At 53.1% G+C, this 18,082-nt stretch overlaps 8 protein-coding genes across 8 annotated transcripts; 4 read left to right on the forward strand and 4 right to left on the reverse strand.

Annotated features, from left to right (window-relative positions):
- Positions 1–235: 235 nt before the first annotated feature.
- J7T55_000494 (uncharacterized protein) lies at positions 236–2,101 on the reverse strand (the record flags this gene model as incomplete). Its single annotated transcript, XM_053135776.1, has 1 exon — positions 236–2,101. One exon carries the CDS (start codon positions 2,099–2,101, stop codon positions 236–238), a length of 1,866 nt encoding a protein of 621 aa, XP_052986567.1.
- Positions 2,102–2,923: 822 nt separating this feature from the next.
- Positions 2,924–3,549, forward strand: J7T55_000495 (uncharacterized protein; the record flags this gene model as incomplete). Its single annotated transcript, XM_053135777.1, has 2 exons — positions 2,924–3,093; positions 3,162–3,549. The coding sequence occupies 2 exons, from the start codon at positions 2,924–2,926 to the stop codon at positions 3,547–3,549; spliced, it is 558 nt and encodes a 185-aa protein (XP_052986568.1).
- A 738-nt stretch (positions 3,550–4,287) lies between these two features.
- J7T55_000496 (uncharacterized protein) lies at positions 4,288–5,372 on the reverse strand (the record flags this gene model as incomplete). The annotated part of the gene is made up of 3 exons (XM_053135778.1): positions 4,288–4,322; positions 4,418–4,949; positions 5,016–5,372. The coding sequence occupies 3 exons, from the start codon at positions 5,370–5,372 to the stop codon at positions 4,288–4,290; spliced, it is 924 nt and encodes a 307-aa protein (XP_052986569.1).
- Positions 5,373–6,859: 1,487 nt separating this feature from the next.
- J7T55_000497 (FAD dependent oxidoreductase-like protein 2) lies at positions 6,860–8,093 on the forward strand (the record flags this gene model as incomplete). Its single annotated transcript, XM_053135779.1, has 2 exons — positions 6,860–6,914; positions 6,976–8,093. The coding sequence occupies 2 exons, from the start codon at positions 6,860–6,862 to the stop codon at positions 8,091–8,093; spliced, it is 1,173 nt and encodes a 390-aa protein (XP_052986570.1).
- Positions 8,094–8,141: 48 nt separating this feature from the next.
- Positions 8,142–9,146, reverse strand: J7T55_000498 (uncharacterized protein; the record flags this gene model as incomplete). Its single annotated transcript, XM_053135780.1, has 1 exon — positions 8,142–9,146. One exon carries the CDS (start codon positions 9,144–9,146, stop codon positions 8,142–8,144), a length of 1,005 nt encoding a protein of 334 aa, XP_052986571.1.
- A 3,345-nt stretch (positions 9,147–12,491) lies between these two features.
- On the forward strand, positions 12,492–13,940 carry J7T55_000499 (uncharacterized protein; the record flags this gene model as incomplete). Its single annotated transcript, XM_053135781.1, has 1 exon — positions 12,492–13,940. The coding sequence occupies one exon, from the start codon at positions 12,492–12,494 to the stop codon at positions 13,938–13,940; it is 1,449 nt and encodes a 482-aa protein (XP_052986572.1).
- A 952-nt stretch (positions 13,941–14,892) lies between these two features.
- On the forward strand, positions 14,893–16,063 carry J7T55_000500 (uncharacterized protein; the record flags this gene model as incomplete). Its single annotated transcript, XM_053135782.1, has 5 exons — positions 14,893–15,068; positions 15,230–15,262; positions 15,331–15,376; positions 15,534–15,617; positions 15,836–16,063. The coding sequence occupies 5 exons, from the start codon at positions 14,893–14,895 to the stop codon at positions 16,061–16,063; spliced, it is 567 nt and encodes a 188-aa protein (XP_052986573.1).
- A 552-nt stretch (positions 16,064–16,615) lies between these two features.
- Positions 16,616–17,907, reverse strand: J7T55_000501 (uncharacterized protein; the record flags this gene model as incomplete). Its single annotated transcript, XM_053135783.1, has 4 exons — positions 16,616–16,857; positions 16,918–17,357; positions 17,424–17,788; positions 17,851–17,907. The coding sequence occupies 4 exons, from the start codon at positions 17,905–17,907 to the stop codon at positions 16,616–16,618; spliced, it is 1,104 nt and encodes a 367-aa protein (XP_052986574.1).
- Positions 17,908–18,082: the final 175 nt, after the last annotated feature.

Consider the following 18,082-nt stretch of genomic DNA (forward strand, 5'->3'; position numbering starts at 1 on the left):
GTCCCTTGCGCTATTTTATCAGATGCCAGCGGGGTTTTGACCTTGCCAGGCATTTTTATTATTTTTTGCTATATCGTGAATTGAGTTCAAGCTAAGTAAGAAGCTAGATTATGTTCACTTGGTAGCAATGATCTCGCATTTGACGGCGATTCTCAACGTTCTGCCTTTGCTTGTGATTATGGGCTTCTTCTGAGCTGTAAGCTTGATACCAAGTGGTGTATTGGCAGAGACTCGTCTAGTGTAATATCCTCCTCCAGCCAGCCCGTTTCTTTCCTGGGACAGTTTTCTCCATATCATCTTGCAACTTTGATTTCTCGTCAATACTTTGGTAGTCTTCGTCATCAGAGTCCAAATCGCGTGTTTCTCCAGACTTGAGCACAGTATTTGGCGTTGTCTCAGGCTGATTAAAAGTATGATTCATGGTCCCCGTGGCACGGCTGTAAGCCCCAAGAGTAGCCTGCGCTAGCATCTCCGGGAGCGATCGACCGACATCTTCCACGCCGATATCAATCAGGTAGTACTTCCAAAAGTCTTTTACGACTGGTGTGGCAGAGGCACGCACACTGTGGAAATCGCTCTCAAACCTTCCGGCGGACATCGGCTGGAAGTCACATGCCAGCGTCTCGAACGACAGGGCGTTTGTGTCGCATTTTCCTTGGCTCGGGACCTTCACTGCGCCGAAGCCCACCTGGAAGCCACCGATGGAGCCGATAAGTACAGCCAACCTCTCGCCGTCATCACGTTCGAAAACAATAACAACCGCTACTTGGCCTTCACTCTTTGGTAGGGGAAATGCCACTGGCCACTTGTTGGGTACCCAGCTTCGGGGTGACTGGCGCAATGAAAGGGGTTCTGGGATGTCTTTGGCGTTTTCAGCGGGCAGGAGGACCTTCACTACTCGGTAAGTCTCAGCAGAAGGACCGCTGCGGAGCTGGAGGATATGCTGCGGAAAGACGCCATCGTCGATAGGCGGTCGCTGGTCCTGACGCACATAGATGGTCTTCAGCTTCCCCTGGACTTGGACACTGCCAAACTGGCCAGCCTTGACACGGGCATAATGCTGGCCTTCCTTATCTTCTCTACCGGTGGATATCTTCTTCAGATATATCGCCAGGAAACTCGAGTCGGCGTAGTCTGGCGGGACAGGACAGTCGATAGTTGCCACGAATATGCCGTCTTTTCGTGCGGACAGATGCAGCTGGATACGAAGCCCTCGATTGGTCATGCTGTATGGCTCACGAGGATCCCCCCAGTCGTGGTACGGCAGTATGCCGTTGGAATGGGCAAATGCTGCCGGTGATGGCGCCAAGAGACCATGGAGCGCCTCGGGGTCTGCGTCCCGATTTACCCAGGCGAAAAGAGACTGGTCGTCGGATGTTTTCATAATCTCCTCCTGGAGCCTAAGAAACGCCCGCTCACCACCTTCGCCGTAGAGCATCGGCATGTTGACTCCGAAAACTCCCATGAGGCAATATGCTGAGTCTTCAGGCCGCGTTGTCTGTCGGCGCGCCATCCACGACATCCTCTTAGCGATGCTTGCAGATTCGATCGGCCGCTCGCCCGCCATGATGGTCGCATCAATTCCCGTGATTTCTGCGAGGAAAGGGCTGATAGCTCTCTTCTCGCCAAGGCTGACCCAGTTCTTTGTGAAGAAGATCAAATTTGCTGGCGCGAGGAGCTCTTGCAACGTCCATCCGCGAGTGAACCATCTGCTAGCTGCGAAAGAATCCTTTTTCTCGGGCGAGCCGAGGCTATCCCAGTTGAAGTCCTCGATGAAGGCGTAGCACGCTTTTGACATCTCGTACCAGATATACATGGAGTTTATGGCCTCGGACAATTCAGCACTGCTGCTCTTGTCTATACAACATGTGTCTATCCAGATATACTCATATCCATCGCTGCGGGCCTGGTGGCAAGCGCCTTGAACCTTGCGCAGTGAATTTGGGTTCTTGGTCCACTCGGTGCCGTGAACAATGTCTTCGTAAATCACTTCATTCGGACCCCATGTGTGCGACAGAATTGCATATCGCACGTTGTCTTTCCGCAGCTCCTCCGGAGTCTTCTCTACCAACTTCTGGGTGGTGGTGTGAAGAAGTCGCATTTTTGGGGGTTCTTGCGAAGTTGTTTCCCGGGTTTTCGATATAGACTCAACTCACACGCTGGGGATCTTGATAACCAGCGTAGGTCTTAAGTGAGCTATACGCAGTCCCACTTGAGGCTCTCGGTTCCAAAACAGCAGCTCGCTTTAATCGACCGGCAGTGTGGGCTGGTTTGGGAAATCGCTGCGGCGCGTCAGCCTCAGCTGGCCCGCCAATACCAAACCCTTGCTCAGTCACGTTGCAGGGTTGCAGCATCCTGCGTGATCCTTCGACTGTGTAGTGTGTGTTGTGCAACATCTAATACAACCTCGCGTGAAGGATTCGCCCTCCTTAAATTGCACAGGCACCACTTTCAACGAGGTACCACAGCATCCCACAGCCTCCCTCAGCCTGGAGGGTGGCCAGGTCAGAAGATCTCTTCCGCCAGCTATGCCAATGCAGGAATGGTTCATGTGGCCTATGTACTTTGGAGCTGGTGTGTCCACTCTTGGCCGTTGTCATAGTATTACTTTTTGGAATGGCCCAGCTATTGCAGGGTTGTTTTGCCTCAAGCACCAGATTATTGTTGCCTGAATTGAGACCCCAATGTCACGCATGGTTCAGCTTATGCATGCTACGGATTCAAACTGTGTTACACTGCAGCCTCTTGAAGGATGCGTAGAAGCTGGTATTGATAAAACAATGCGTCGGCTAACTCCAGGCGTTCTGGTACCAGTCTTCTCGATATCACAACAACATCATCAGTCTCGACAAGATCAATAGTAATCAGACACCAAATATCAACCCTAAATTGTCAGAGAAGGAGAGACAAAAGCTTCAGTACAATGACCACAGAGAAACCACAGCAGGTGGCTGAAGTCGATGCAAATGGGCCTCAGGCTCAAGAATCGCAGCATCCTGACCTACCACAAAATCTGCCCGTTGAACATGAGACGAGGCGTGCACAAGACCAGGTTTTGCCTGCGGGTTTGATACAGGTAGAAGAACAGACACCGTAAGTTCCATCTTCTCGGCGGTCCCCAATCTTCACCCTGACCTCATTTATTGACGAGCTCCTGCCAGACCACCTGTCCCAGAAAAAGTCGTGACGCCTCCTGCCAAGAACCCGCATATGGAGATGCCTCCGATCTACGCAGAACCCGAGCCGCAGATGGTGACACCTCTGTCCAGACTGACAGCAACGCCAACGTATATCGACTGCCCCTTCTGCATGCAACGGGCCCAGACGAACGTGTCTAAAGAGGGAACTTCAATGCAGACCATGGCAGCGGCTCTGTGCTGCCTGTTCTGTGTGTGTGCCGTATGCGTCCCATACATGTGTCACTGGTTTGAGGACACCCACATCTACTGCTCGAGATGTAAGGCGAGAGTCGCGACCATACCGCATGATGGGCACATAAACATATACCGACCGACTGACCCAGCAATGGTCGCGACAATCTACCAATAGCCACCTTAGAGAATATTGTGGGGGTGAGCTGAGACCGAGAATAGGTTGGGCTTTTATATTCGAGTTCCTTGGGAACAAGGCATTACATGTGAATACAGCCGTGCTTCCAAAGGGTAATTTACGCACCCACTCAAAGCAGCGCTTGGATATTTTAAACTGGATACCACATATACCTAACAGGCCCTTACATTAATGAATACATGATTTCCTTTTTTGTTAACAAAAAAATCCCTATTTGATTTTCGTCTTTCATCGGAAAGCTCTCTGAGTTAATACCTTAAGATGAAGGCACGCTGGTGAGGCATCATGAGGAAGATGTCTACAGTGTTTTGATTGTTGTGTATCAAGCCTATCCGTAAAGCTTTCATAAAGTCTCTTTTCAGCCAGTGGGCAGCTCATCAGGAATGTCTACATAACTCAGCATGGGTTCTGATTACTTCCGGAAAGCTTCCAAAAGTCTCTAGCGACTTCATCTTCAGAAACCAAGGAAAGACTTGTTTCGCCCCTTGTGACCCGGCTCGAACCACACATGCACCGCGGGCGAGTTTCCAACAACTCCGGGCGCGCATCACTCTTCTCCATTGGAAGTTTCAACGCTTTTACTTCAGCCAATGTCTCATAAAGTTTCCATACCTCTTTGAAACATCTCTCGTCAGGCAGCCAGCTCTTTTTTCGAGCTTGCGCTGACAATGATTTCACACAGGCCAAGCTTTCGCATTCATTCTGTATTTACCAGGTTCAAGTCGACTGGGTCGGAGGCTTCGACGTGAAGCCTGCGAAGCTGTTAGAACTCCCTCGTTAATATCAGATTTCTCTGCTGGTTTTCATGTGTGGCCCAGAAGAGTAGATTGTAATGCAACCGACGTACCTGGGACACTGCAGATGCTCTTGTTCTCATCTTCCTCCTCAGCTTGGTCATCTGTCTCGCCACTGGGTGGAGATGCCTTGTTGCGAGGTTTGAAGGTGTGATTTAATTCAGTCTGACGGGGCCCAGTCTCCGGCTCTCTTGACGAAGCAAACGGCACAGTGTTCCGTCCAAAGCTCTTTCCGGGGGCACTCATGACCGACTTGCGAGATCTTCCAGAAGGCCTAGTCCGCATAATCTCGAAAAGGTTATCGTCGTCATCATCATCGGCATCATCATGTTCATCGTCCTCGTCATCTTTGGTGTGGTTCTGAACGAAGTCCGATTCATCATCATCGCCTGTCAACTCGATGCTCTGAACTCTCTTCCGTTTCATCACGGGAGCAGCAAGTCTGAGCTTGTTTCTTGCCTCATGAGAAATTGCGGGGATAGATGTGTTCGACTCATCGCTAGACTCGTGAGTATCGTCATTGGATCGGTAGCTGGTGATGTGATTCTTTTTGCATGGCGCAGCCTTCTTCTGATTAGCAAGCCGCTAGTACGCACTGGAAATAAGACATGTTTTGGCAATTATCGCAACAACTTTGCTGGAGAGGCTTACTGGAGTCGTGGCTAAAGTGGGTGGTGAGCTGGGGTACTCAGAAGTGGGAGATGCCTGGAGTCCAGCTTCAGGGACGGCTATGCCATACTGCTCCCTGATTGCTGAAAGCTTCTCTTGATGCTTGGCCCTGATAGGATTCATTCGGACCTCGTGAAGCCGTGTGATCTCGTCCAACTCATTCTTTTCCTGCTGTTCAAGGTCGAGACATGCTTGCTCCTTCTTGTCTCTGTACTTTGCCTTGATTTCCAGGCACTTCAGGTCGCGAACAGCCTCAGCAGTCTTGATCTGTGCCAAGCACTCCTTCTCAACCAGTCGAACAATGGTCAATTTCTTTTGGTCGCAAGTTGGAGAAGCCATCTTGGGACCAGCGCAGGGGCGAGCTCAATCCGGTTTGTTTGGGATGATTGGGCCTGTCGAGGCAAGGAGGGCAGGGTAATGGGTGGAAAAGCGCGAGGGGAGGAAGAAGGGGGGGACAGTTGAAAAAGGGCAAGTTGTAGGCAGCAGATTGTGCGAAGGCTTTAATTTTGGTTGCACCTTCCGGTTTGATGGGATAGGAGTGGGCCCAGTGTGAAAGAACCCCGTAGATGGAAAGCAGGGAAGATATGGAGGATTATGAGAGCTTTTTGTCCTGGGAAAGGGTGAAAGTAAGAAGTCCCTTGGGGAGGTGGGTAGTCAGCTACAAATTTGAAGATAGCAGCTTCGCTGGGAAACACAAGATAAGCCCTGGAAACAGCTCTGCTTGCTGGGTCACTGAGACTCGAGTTCTCGATGTTTTAGGTAAGAACAAACCACGACTTTGTTCTTGTAAGTATGTTTCCTAACGTAAACCAATTATTCTTCTAATAACTTTCACACTACAAGTACCATTTAAAACCTTTCTCTTGGACCTAAAGAACACCTAAGGCCTTGGGAAAGCTATCTCACTGTTGTAGGGCTTTTGAATACTGGCACTCGATGGTACACGACATGTAACAAGGCAGCAGTTCAGATGATTCCACAAAAGTTAACCCGCAGCAGAACAGTCAGCTTATTGCCACCAGGGCTTACAGATTTGCAGGAATTTGTATCTGTCAATCCCATGAACCATGATATTGGAAATTTATAGTCGTGAACAGAATCAAGACAGGCAATGGAATGAAGCAAGCCCAGGATCATTAGATTTTCTCTGGAGTCAGGGTCATAAAGGCGCATACTCAGGACATACTACTCAGAGAGTACGCAAAGTCCTGTTGATGCGTCAGAGGCTCTTGAATGACCGCTTTTAAATCACACTCATTTCTATTACAAGCCTTTCTTTTTGTTTGAAACAATGCGCGGCTGGGAAAGCTGAGAGGCGCTGCCCAATCAAACAAAAGAATTACTATCCTGGTTTCATTGCTTGCTTCCAACATATCTGCGCAGAAAATACTGAGATTTGTATCTGTAATCGAGGCTACAAACAACACTTTTTAATGCTGTTGCTTTCACATTCTGTTCTCAAATACATATTCATACATTTGTAATGTGTTCTTGTTGAGTTTGAGGCATACATTACATGATAGGCACGGTTATGCAGAAGGCTTCTTGGCAGGCTTTCTCTGTCCCCGCTTGACCCGATGCTACAGTACCAACATCTTCTGGCCAACGACTTCTCAATGAGCTGAAGGCAGGCGACACAAGATACTTAGCGGCTGGCCGGTCCCAGTACAGATTCATTGTACACGCATAAGTATCCAGCAGCAGGTTCAAGTCACCTTTGTGCCTGATAACAGGAGCTCAACATCTCCAATGATCATCGCTTCAGACAGCCATAATCAAGAGCTACTCTAAACTCTCGTACCGACGTTTCTGTGGCTACAAACAACATGATGAATTCAGACAACGGGCGTGATAGAAACTACAAACAAATTATCATCATAGGTACCAGACGACCACATCCAGAAGACATGTTGGCTGAAAGTGGGAAGCTGATAATACCAAGGTGGAGGTGCAATCGGATGCTGCGCAGCATACTACCTGTCTCGACACCCTTCTTACAACCCAGATCAACACCGTATCATACTTCTTGAGGCGACCAAGATTGCTGGAGGTTCGTCTGGCAAGGGGGCGGGCTGCCTTGGAGAATGGGCTGATCCCGCCTGTCTGGCACCAGCGAGCTTTGAACTACATGCACAACTCGCTAGGGAGCACGACGGCGAGAAGACCTGGGGCTACCGGAAATGCGATTCCGCCGATTGCGATGCGGTAGAGAGACATATGGACGATCCAGATGCAGACACGCGAGTCCCAGAAACTCTGGACTGGGTCGACCATGCCGTCTTCAAATGGTACAAACCACTGGGAAAGACTGCCCAGTGCCATCCGTATCTGTTTACAACCTCTTTGGCTAGACTAGCAGAGGAGAGAGGAGTACGTTTTGTCGAAGGAAGTGCGGAGGCAATTGTGTACTCGAATACGCGAGATGAGGTCCAGTCGGTCACATATCGTGACAAGAATTCTGGAAGGGAGCAACAGCTTCCTGCGACGAACGTCGTCCTTGCAGCCGGTCCATGGACGCAGAGGCTCCTCCCAGAAGCACCAATAGGCGGCGAACGGAGCCACAGCGTCGTGATTGATCCTGGACGAGACGTGTCGCCAACAATAATCTTTTTTGATGCAGGCCACATCGTCCCTGGTGATACGAAAAACCAGTTGGAGGTCTACCCCCGCCCGGATAAAACCGTCTACATGTGCGGACAAACAGACTATGGCGCAACTCTCCCTGCAACCACCGATGAGGTGGAAGTCAATACAAATCTCTGTCAGGAGCTGATGGAAAATATCGCCATCGTCTCCCCAGACTTTGCCAAAAGTCAGGTACTTATAAAGCAGGCCTGCTTCAGACCGATCGTGAACTTGGAGGGTCGTGATCCCGAGCTAGGCCCTCTGCTGGGCTTCACCGGGATCAAAGGCCTTGTCTTAGCAGCCGGTCACAATCAGTGGGGAATTAACAACTCGCCTATCACAGGTAAGATTATCAGCGAGTTGGTGTTCGACGGACGGGCAACGAGTGCAGATATCAGCGAGTTGGATCCACAGGACTGTCTAATTTTCAAGTAGTCTTGGTGTCTTAGGTGAGGCGACCAATGTCAAGGTTTCTCACCAGATCTATAGCGCACCCAGATTAACCAAGACAACGTTGCCCGGGCCCAGGAGCGTCCCATTCACCGCACCCTCCAGTCCACCCGCAGTGGTGACATATAGCTGGCCCTCAGGCCCAAACTGACAAGCCGTGCTACTCGCGAGCTCTAAATCCCCAAGACTCCCAGCCACAGTCTCGATACCCCCATCCAAAGCAACGTGAACGACAGTGTTGTTGGCACCCGTAGTGAGGTAGACACTCCCATCATCAAGCAGCGCGAAATCATCGGGATTCAAACCGCCTGCGATGATCTCCACGGGCGCATCGGCAGGGAGCTTCTCGGCAGTGACAGAAGAGACGGGCACGCGCGCTAGCAGACCCTGATCGGTCGACGTATAGTAGACAAAGGTCTCCTCGCTGTCCCTGGGCCTATAAACTTTTACACCATTAACCCCGTTTGATTCAACGGGCGCCATCGTCGGGTCCGCAAGGGCTACCGTCGCCTCGCCGGTGTCGAGGTCGACCTTCCAGATCAGCCCCATAGTGCTGTCAGCTGCGAGGACGGTGCGGTCATCCCATCTCGCCAGGCCGTTGACCAGGCCCATCTGCGGGACGGCCGCGGCCTGCGTCACGCTGGCAGAGCCGTCTTCGGAGAATGTGAGATTCCACAGCACGGAGGAGTTAGGCTGCACGAAGGTGGAGAAGTTGGCGCTCGCAACGATGAAGGTGTCAGGCGATGATATGAGCTGTGTGATACCAATCAGGCCGGAGGTCTCAGTGATGTTGGCGAGGAGGGTGCCTTCGTGAGTGGTTGGGTCGATGGACCAGATCTGAGGGACGTCGAGGCGGGTTGTGATTATGGTGTTTGTTGATGGGCGGTATGCGAGGTTCTCGAACCACGAGGGGATGGAAGGCAGGGAGAAAACGGTTTCGACAGAGGGAGTTGTCGAAGCCCCATGGTTAAACTGAGGGTATGTGGCAGCGACGGCTGCTTGCATGAGCAACGAACAGTATGCTATACGAGGCTTCATGATCCAAGTTTGGGAATGAAGGCTTTAGAAGACTTGTTGTGCTAACCTTACCTCAAGGACCTGGACCATATGAGGTGGTCTACGGGGTGCCCATCTTATATAAGACCCTGTACGCCTCGACTTCACGACTTGAACTACACCGTCGGCAGTGAACCAAAAGGGGCAAACGGCCCGAGATGATCATTACTGCTGGCTGTCTTTGGTTTGAAGATCCGAGAAGGACGTGACGATATTTACTAGAGTATAGCTTTCAGAGAATCTGTCAGCACGGCGAGCCTGATTAGGCAGTGTGGCTGGGTAACTAACAACGACATTGTGACCCAAGCCTTAGCAACATAGATTTGACCGCCAGATGGCTTCGCAATTTCACTCTAGCGCAGCCAGCTCGAGATCCTTCGTCGCCCCGACTGACTCACCCGGAGCTTCAACAGGGGACCCGCAATTCCCGATACCGAGGTTGGCAGTGGGAGACGGGCCGTGCCGGGGCTGGTTTGGCGAGGTAGCAGATCGGCGCCGTGGCGCCTGGGCGCATACGCGAGAAAAGTTAAAGTGCATCGGAGAATAAATACGCGTTGCTAACGTGTCAGCGTCGCGAATAAATATTCTCTGTGTGCAAACACCCGGCGCACTATCAAAGAACGGTGGGGCATGAAGGAATGTGCCGATCTGAAAGCGAAGATCGTCAGACCTTGATACCATCCCTCGACAAACTATCAGGTACTCCCGCCCTTGGGAATTATTAGTTTTGCCGCAGCAGCATGCGCATGTCACCGAAAAACCCAGTTCTGAACTCAGGTGCAGCCAACACCAAAGACTGATCCAATTGACAAAGCCAGAGCTCATTCATCACATCGCATGAATCCATGCCCGCGAGTAATTCTTGATGAATGATTAGATGGAATGTGCATTACGTGTCCCGTAGATGTTCTCTGAGCATCTGGTTCGTATTGGTGTGCTAATAACGGTAGCCGTTCCCAACATGTAGATCATGTCTTGCCGAGGACGTCATTTTAGGGAAAGCTGAGCAGGACAAGACGTGATCCATAGCTTTAAAAAGATGCACGTTGAACGGCAGCTAGGCAGCTGTTTTCTCAAATACCACGGCAAATAACTCCGCATAACAAACATCTATGCGGAGTTCGCAGAAAACCGACCCTTGGGAGCTGCCGAGAGCGAGTACTCAGTGCACAGATCGCATACTGCTCAACGGCGGGAGGAAGGCGGCAGATGAATGTGTAGATTGAAATCGAAGGCGTTCGGATGGACGACCGGCTCGGCTTGACACTTTTTCAATCCGGCTATTGTCCGCGTACTGTAGGATTGGAGGCCAGGGAGTCTCCTTGGAGTCGAAGGTCAAGTAGCACTTGTATTACAGATGACAGGATTTAAAGCAGGAACTTTGCTGGCGGTGAAAGACGTGTTGTGAGTGCCGTCCCATCTCGGTGCGCCAGTTCAGAGCTGACCAGCACAGTGGTCACGTTTGTGCCGTCCGAATTTGTGCGACAAGGCCAACCACGGTTGCGTTGTTGCATGTGTTCCAGTCATTCAGCCTCGTCGCAACCACGGCCGTATCACTCGGCCTGGGGAGTTGTAGTGTAGCTCGCGACGAGCTAGTGTCCCTCATACTGTGGTTGATATCTGCTCCGGTCTGGTTTCTCCAGTACAGATGTCGCCAGACAGCTGCTGACAATGCTAGACTACAGAGTAGAGTGCCTGAGTGATCCTAACTGGTACGGATGAGGTCAGATCTGGATCTGGCACATTAAGCAAGGTGGCTGCCAGGCTGCATGCCGAGGGCGGGCTGCGGGAGTCGATTCGAAACAATTCATGCATTTCCCCCTTAAGCTTAAAGCGCACCCCGACGCCCCAGCCGCGGGATGGTGGCACATTTCACCCGGGAAGCGGTGGCTTTGAAACAATGTTGCAGACTTTTTGACAAGACGGGACAATAGTTTGCAGGGCTTCGCCATGTGTGGATTGGAACCTCGGGCGCTTGGCCATGTAGGGAGCAAGGGATGAATGAATGGCCACGTTGGGGTTGTTGAGTTTGGGTGCATGTGAAGGGTCAGGTCAGGTCATTTAACAGTAGCTGACTGAACCTTCTCTCAACGGGCTTGGAGAAAGTGCCGATGGGGGGAGATCTGTGCACCGTATAAAGCCAGAACGGAGTTCCAGTTACTGCATTTCTCTTTTGAGCAAAGGCAAGTCCCTTTTTTCTTGACGGTTGTTGATCCTTCATTTTGTTTTCTGCCCGTCGAACCGAGCAGGTGTCGTCGTAAGTGCCCCATAAAACCTCTCCATTCGCGACAGACTCAATTCCACCGCGCCATCTTAGTTGGTACTGCGATCGAGGTACATGTACCTCGGGTACTTTGGATGAACGAACTTTATCGACTGACCGAGTGCTCGTCCCACAGCAGAGATTCTGTCCAACATCGGATTCGTTGTGCCCCGTTGCCCTGTTCTCGAACGAGGTGTCTCTCACTTTTCAGGGTTGGATCGAATTGTGAACTAGAAGAGAGGTGTGTATTCTGTCGTACAGAGAGACAGACAGACGGACAGACAGACAGACATACAAACCTGCTGTAATCACACGCACACAGAGCCAGAGAGGCACAGGAGACCTGGAGGGCCGGCTGCTGCCCACCTGTTTCACCAAAACCGGCAAGGAGGACCCGCTGCTTGAGGCGCCTGTGGGTGAGTGATCCTCGACCCCTGCCTAGGCCCGCTGGCCCCCGACCTTGGCCCCTTAGGAGATCCGCCTGCACACGGGTCGAGACCACCTGGGCACCTGCATGAGCCTTGTCTGTGCCCACACCTGGCGCGCGAGTCTTGTGTGTGTCTGTGTTTGTCTGTGTATCTGTGAGGTGTGCTTGCAGCTCCCTGGCTCCCCAAACCTTGGAACGTACCTCGACATGCCCACCATGTCTGCGCCGCTCCTTCGCAGACTTGCGCCGCCCCCCCAGCTGTCCCCAGAATTATCACAATAATCTACCACATTACGGCTGCACCTCCGTCTCTAAAATAGATCCATCCCCGGCCTGCCGTCAGCCGCTCCAGTCTGTCCATCCTCGCTAACCACCAGGATGCGTGTCCTGCAGCCACATGGCAGATTAAGTCCTGAGCATCACCATTCCTGACCCCGAAGCCGACGACCCTCTCCTCCTCGGTTCGAACCACCACATTTCCAAAACTTTACCCAACCGTGGTCCGGTTGCGACGAGCTGGCTCCCCGCCGTGTCTCCTTTTCAAAGGCGACATATCACACCGGCCGCATAGAACCCCAACCGCATGGCACTCGGCTCGCCCCTCCGTCCATCATGGTCAGCCGCCTCCCGAAGGACCATGTCTCCCGAAACTCTTCTCCCCAGCTTTGTCGCCGATGCGATATGGCCCGACCACAAGTCTCCCCTCCAGACTCATAGACTACACCCAACCTCGTATCTCGACGGCCTGCGAGGCGTGGCCAGCTTGATAGTTTTTTTCTGCCATTACACCGAGGAAAACCACCCATACTTGGTGCCCACGTACGGCCTCAACAAGGACGGCGAGTCGTCATGGCTGCAGTTGCCTCTTGTGAGGATAATCTTCAGCGGGCGACCCATGGTTCACATATTCTTTGTTATTTCGGGCTTCGTGCTCTCGTACAAACCACTCAAGGCTATACGCTCAAGAGAGCTGGAAAAATGTTACACTGCGCTATCCTCGTCCACTTTCCGGCGGCCATTCCGACTATTTGGGCCATGCCTGGTTTCGACGGCCATGGTAGCGGTGTTGATCCAATGCGGCTTCATGTACAGGCCTCTGCCGAGCCTCTGGAAGCAGTTTCTAGCCTGGATCGACGCAGTTTTCCACAGCATCACCTGGCCGTGGGCCTGGGACTTTGACCTTCGGCCTGCTTTCGACATCCACCTGTGGTCGATACCAATCGAGTTTGCCCACTCAATGCTGCTATTTCTGACTATCCTCATGGTTGCGAGGATGCGGACGCGGGCGCGCCTGGCGGTTGAGGTTTGCCTGATAGCCTATGCTGTCACATGTGGGAAGTGGGCGGCATTCGAGTTCTGGGCGGGCATGATGCTGGCCGACATACACATTAAGAGGACGGCACAACTGAAGCGCTACGAATCCATCGACTCCATATCACCCTCGTCGCCGGGCACATTACCGCGAATAATCGAGAACCCGATGCTGCACTACTGCGTGCACGGCACCATCTTCCTGGCCTGCATCTTCACCGGCGGCTGGCCCAACTTCGACGCGGACAGGTCGCCTGGCATCCGGTGGCTGCTGGCGCACACGCCCTCATCCTTCCCGCCAGTGGACAATGTGACGCCGCAGAAGTTCTGGTTCGCGGTGCAGGCGATAGCGATGGTCTGGACGTGTGGAGAACTCCATTTCGTCAAGGAGTTCCTTGAGGGCGAGTTCGCGCAGTACTTGGGGCACATCAGCTACGCGATATACATCGTGCACGGGCCGGTGCTGGAGTGTCTCCAGAGACAAGTGGCGGGGCATGTCTACGTTGCGCCCGTAGGAACACCCAAGCTGCAAGGCTACAGGCCCGAGATCCTCCCCAGTGGAGTCAAGGGGATGGTTGGGATCGACACTGCGATACAGAGGACGGTCTGCTGGGCTATGGGGCTGCTGCTTCTGGCGCCGATTGTAATCTGGGTAGCAGACTTATTTTGGAGATTAGTAGACATACCCATGGTCAGGCTGGCCAGAACGCTCGAGACACAAGTGCTCGACAATGACGTTGACCTGGGCGCGAGATCAAACGGCAACGCCCACTAGAAATGCATTTGTATAGTATTAATTAGCAAAAAAGACGCTGCGATTGTTACAGCTTGGCTCTTTCACGCTACAGCCATATTGCTATTTCAAAAGACGAACCGAAGCGAACATGCATGTGAAGCCGGCAGTCGGCCTTTGATCAATTTTGGGTTGTAAGACGGACCAACGACGAGCCATGTCCAGGCATCCCCAGACGCCGGTGTCAGAGCATAACCGGACCGGTTCTCGCAGGCCAGACACGGCACACGCAAGGTTCAGAGCCCTTATTCGCAGTCGAATCAGTCGCCACGTTCTTTTCGAACGCCGCAAACGCCGCATCGGACCAAAGGGGTGGTGGTGTGCCGACTGGAACGTGGTGTCTCGGGATATCGGGTGCGAGGCGGCTACGGCGACGGGGACCTCCTAGCGCTGACAGGCCAGGAAGCAAATGCCATGCAGCGGACCAGTCCACTATACACAAGCAGTTTAATGCGCTTCTTACTTACATAGATTAGCAGGTTGCAGGCCGTTCGTTCGTCTTTTGACTCCGCCTAGAAGGTGACATGTGACTTCGCGAACGCAGCAGTTCACCGCCCGCGACCTCGCATCCTGGATGAGTCACGCCTGGAAGGTCTGCGACCCGCGTCTCCGCGTCTCCCTCTTGTCCTGTCTGCTGCGAATGTCGGAGAACCTGACGTCCTCGCCCTCGCCGTCGAGTCACAGTCCTCAGGCAGCTCATGTCGCTTATTAATACCGGGAGGGCCAAGGCTGGATGTTGGTCATACCTCAACTCTCAGGAAACCAAACCATCCCTCTTCCTGCTTGCCTCAGGCGTGAATTTCCTTTTACTTCTCTCAAGAACTTACATGCTCAACATCAACATCGACCGTTGCTCACCTGAACGGTCTTGGACCAGGATAGACCAATTGGACCGGACGTAGGATACCCCTCCCATATACACCCACTGCCCACCATGGACGCCAGCTGTCAGTGCGGTTCCGTCACCTTCAAGACGCCCCTTGAGAAGCCCCTCGCCCTATATATATGCCACTGCACAGAATGCAGGAGGCAGACTTCCTCGGCCTTTGGGACGTCGGCCATATTCCCGCGCTTCGCCCTGCCGGACGCCGAGCTGCTCAGTGTCTACAAGTGAGTTCCAAGCTGCCCCGTATTGCCTTTGCGTGGAGGAAGAGGAAGATGAATAAGTGTGAGTGTGAAGTGGCTTAAAAGAAACAACGAATAAAGGAGAAGGAGGAAGTGTGGACTGGATAAAGTGAAAGGAACAGACCGGCTGATACTTATATCCGTAGACGGCCCACCCATTCAGGGCAAACCCTCTACTGGTGAGTCCGGAGGACCTTGATGGCCATCCCCTCGGACCCCTTCCGGATTACTGATACGAAGACAACAGCTACTTCTGTAAGAATTGTGGCACGAGGCTCATCCACACCACACCGGTGAGGTCTCCCCTTTTAATTCTCTGGTCCCCTTTGATAAGCTGTCGCTATGTGGCACATACACGCCCCACCTGTTAGGTCATCTTGATCACACACTCTTTCCGTATATCCTGCATGTACTTACGTCTGGCTCATTCTAATGTGCCACCAATCGCAGAATAAGACCGTCGTCTCCGTAAAAGGGGGCTGCCTCGAGGGTTTGGACTGGGCCAAAGCAATTCACATCTGGACCAAGAGCGCTGTAAGCAATACTTTTTTTCTCTGCACGGAACCCTGACAGCATCAAGAACATATCACATGGCAGGCTGGTTCTTCTGCGCCGTCGAATGAGGGGAGGGGGTGGGAAACAAAACATCCGGGACAACGTGACATGCCCCGACATTCAACAAACCCATTGCCGTGCCTGCGCAGAAAGATGGCTCTGTTTACCATGAGTAACTAACTCACGCGTTTCAAAAGATGATCCCCATCCCGGAGGATGCAGAATCCTACGAGGAGTCCCAGACGACCGGGTACAGCGACTCGCAGGAGACGCTGGATCAGCCGGGGATGCTGGCCGGGTCGGGCGGCGTGGCCGGCGAGGACATCCGCGAGGTCCTCATGCGGGAGAGGCAGGCCAAGAAGAGCGCCGAGCTCGAGGGGTTGGGCGGGGTGGACGCGGATCTGGTGCGAGATATAGTTCACTGAAGTGAGGTGCACATAGTTCACTCAGGTGAGACGGGTGATCACAGGACTGGAGGGCTCAGGAAGGGCAAGAGCGTGCCCTACCGTCTTGTTCGTCCGGATCCCGTTTCTGTGTAATGGGGGACCGAAGCTGGTGGTTGTTCGGGGATCTTTTATCATCTACTTGATACCATTCAACACCGTTGAAAATTGCGAGGTGAAGTAGAATGAGCGCTGGGGCTGATTGAATCCAGGAACAAATAAATGAGGATGTATACGTGAACAACCAATATAATTTCATCAAGAACAGACATCCTCACATGCAGTAGAGATGAAAAGGGGGTGGGGGTTAAGTCTCTATACGCGACACCAGCTAGTCCGATGAACGGCTTTTTATATTTCCACGGGCCTACGTATATCTACCAACGAGCAAGAAGCGAAACCTTTGGTATTATCTCATAAAACACAACCGTTACAACCCCCAGGGTCAACAAGCTGAGCTGGGTATTACTAAAACACATATGCTTCGCTTCTCGAGCGTCTTCGGCCAACCCCCGTTGTTATTCTATCCACGATCTACGCCGCGGGCGCGTTGGTCTGCTGTACGAGGTTGCCCAGGCTTACTGCCGACTTCAGGGTCAACCCGCTCGTGTCGATATCCGGCTCGGCGGCATTGTTGGTACCCGGTGTCGCCTGGGGGGCGGCAGCTGCAGGTGGAGCGTTGACGGCGACAGGAGGTGTGGATTGGGCTGCGGCTGTGCTCTGTCCGGCGGCGCCGCCTAGGTTGATTGATGACTCTAGCGAAGAGGCGGGAGGCGCTAGGGATCAAGGTCAGCAACTAAGTTCATTAGTGGTAATGATTCCGAGAAGAGACTTACGAGAAGCAGCTGCAGGAGGCGGCGGTGGAGTGGCAGCGCTTGCTGGTGGCGCTGCTGCGGGAGGAGCACTTGCCGGCGGGGCCGCTGCAGGAGGAGGTGATGCCGCAGGAGTGTTCGCGGGGGCGGCGGCCGGCGGAGGGCTGTTTGCTGGTGGTGTCGCAGCCGCTGGCGGTGGAGCGTTGAGCGAGGGAGTCGTCGTGTGCAAGCTCGATGGGACAGCCACACTGATCACTCCTACACCGTTGCCATTCGAGTTGGCCTGCCCCGTGCCATTACTGGATCCTCCTGCGGCGGCGGCCGGGTTCTGCGCAGCCGGGTTGGCGGCGCAAGGCATGGTCAGGAACACAGTCTGCGTGACGGTCTCGGGGAGCAAGCTGATGATTTGCGTCGGGGCTGGGCCTTGAGCGAAGACGGTACTTGTGAGGAACTCGAAGGCGGGACTAAGGTCAAATGATCAGTACACATGAATCGAGCCTGAGGATGTATATGGGAATCCCAAGACTCACGCATTCGGGTTGGCAGCCGGAGCGGCCGCAGCATTGCCAGCGGAACTGTTCGATGCTGATCCAGCCTCCGGTGCGGCTGCTGCCGGTGCGGCTCCTGAAGCGGTGTTGTTCGATGCTCCCGCGGCGGCGGCAGGCTGGTTCGATTTCGAGGCGGCAGCCGCTGCTGTCACGGTCTCCTTTACTGTCTTGGTGACGGTCGCAGCCTGTCCGTTCCCTTTTGCCTTCCCCTTCCCCTTGCCGCCTTGGGCTGCCTCCAACGCTCCCAAGAGCCCCAACAGTCCTCCCGCTCCTGCGCCCTTGCCCTTAGCATTTCTTGCTTCTATGCCATTGCCAGCCCGTCGAATCTCATGTTGGAAGCCGCTCGCCTGTGAAACTGGTCAGCACCGGTGATTCCCAAGATACCACCGTCTTCGCCGGGTTTACGCACCGAGGCCAGTGACACATATCCTATTAGTAGCAGCAGATACTGCAGATGAACTCTCATCTTGAAGTCGAGACCAGCGAGGCTTCGCCTCAAGCGAGAACCCCTCTCAACCCGTGGTGAATTAAAGAACGGCGCAACAGACCAGCCGTTTTTTGTTGTCGGTTCGTGAATTCGTGGTTAAGAGTGTGTAATTCGAGAATGGGATCAACCCTCGGAGAAAGGAAGGTGGCGGTGA

This window comes from Diaporthe amygdali (genome assembly GCF_026229845.1).
Source record: "Diaporthe amygdali strain CAA958 chromosome Unknown NODE_59_length_222216_cov_65_098826, whole genome shotgun sequence".
Classification (NCBI taxonomy): Eukaryota; Fungi; Ascomycota; class Sordariomycetes; order Diaporthales; family Diaporthaceae; genus Diaporthe; species Diaporthe amygdali.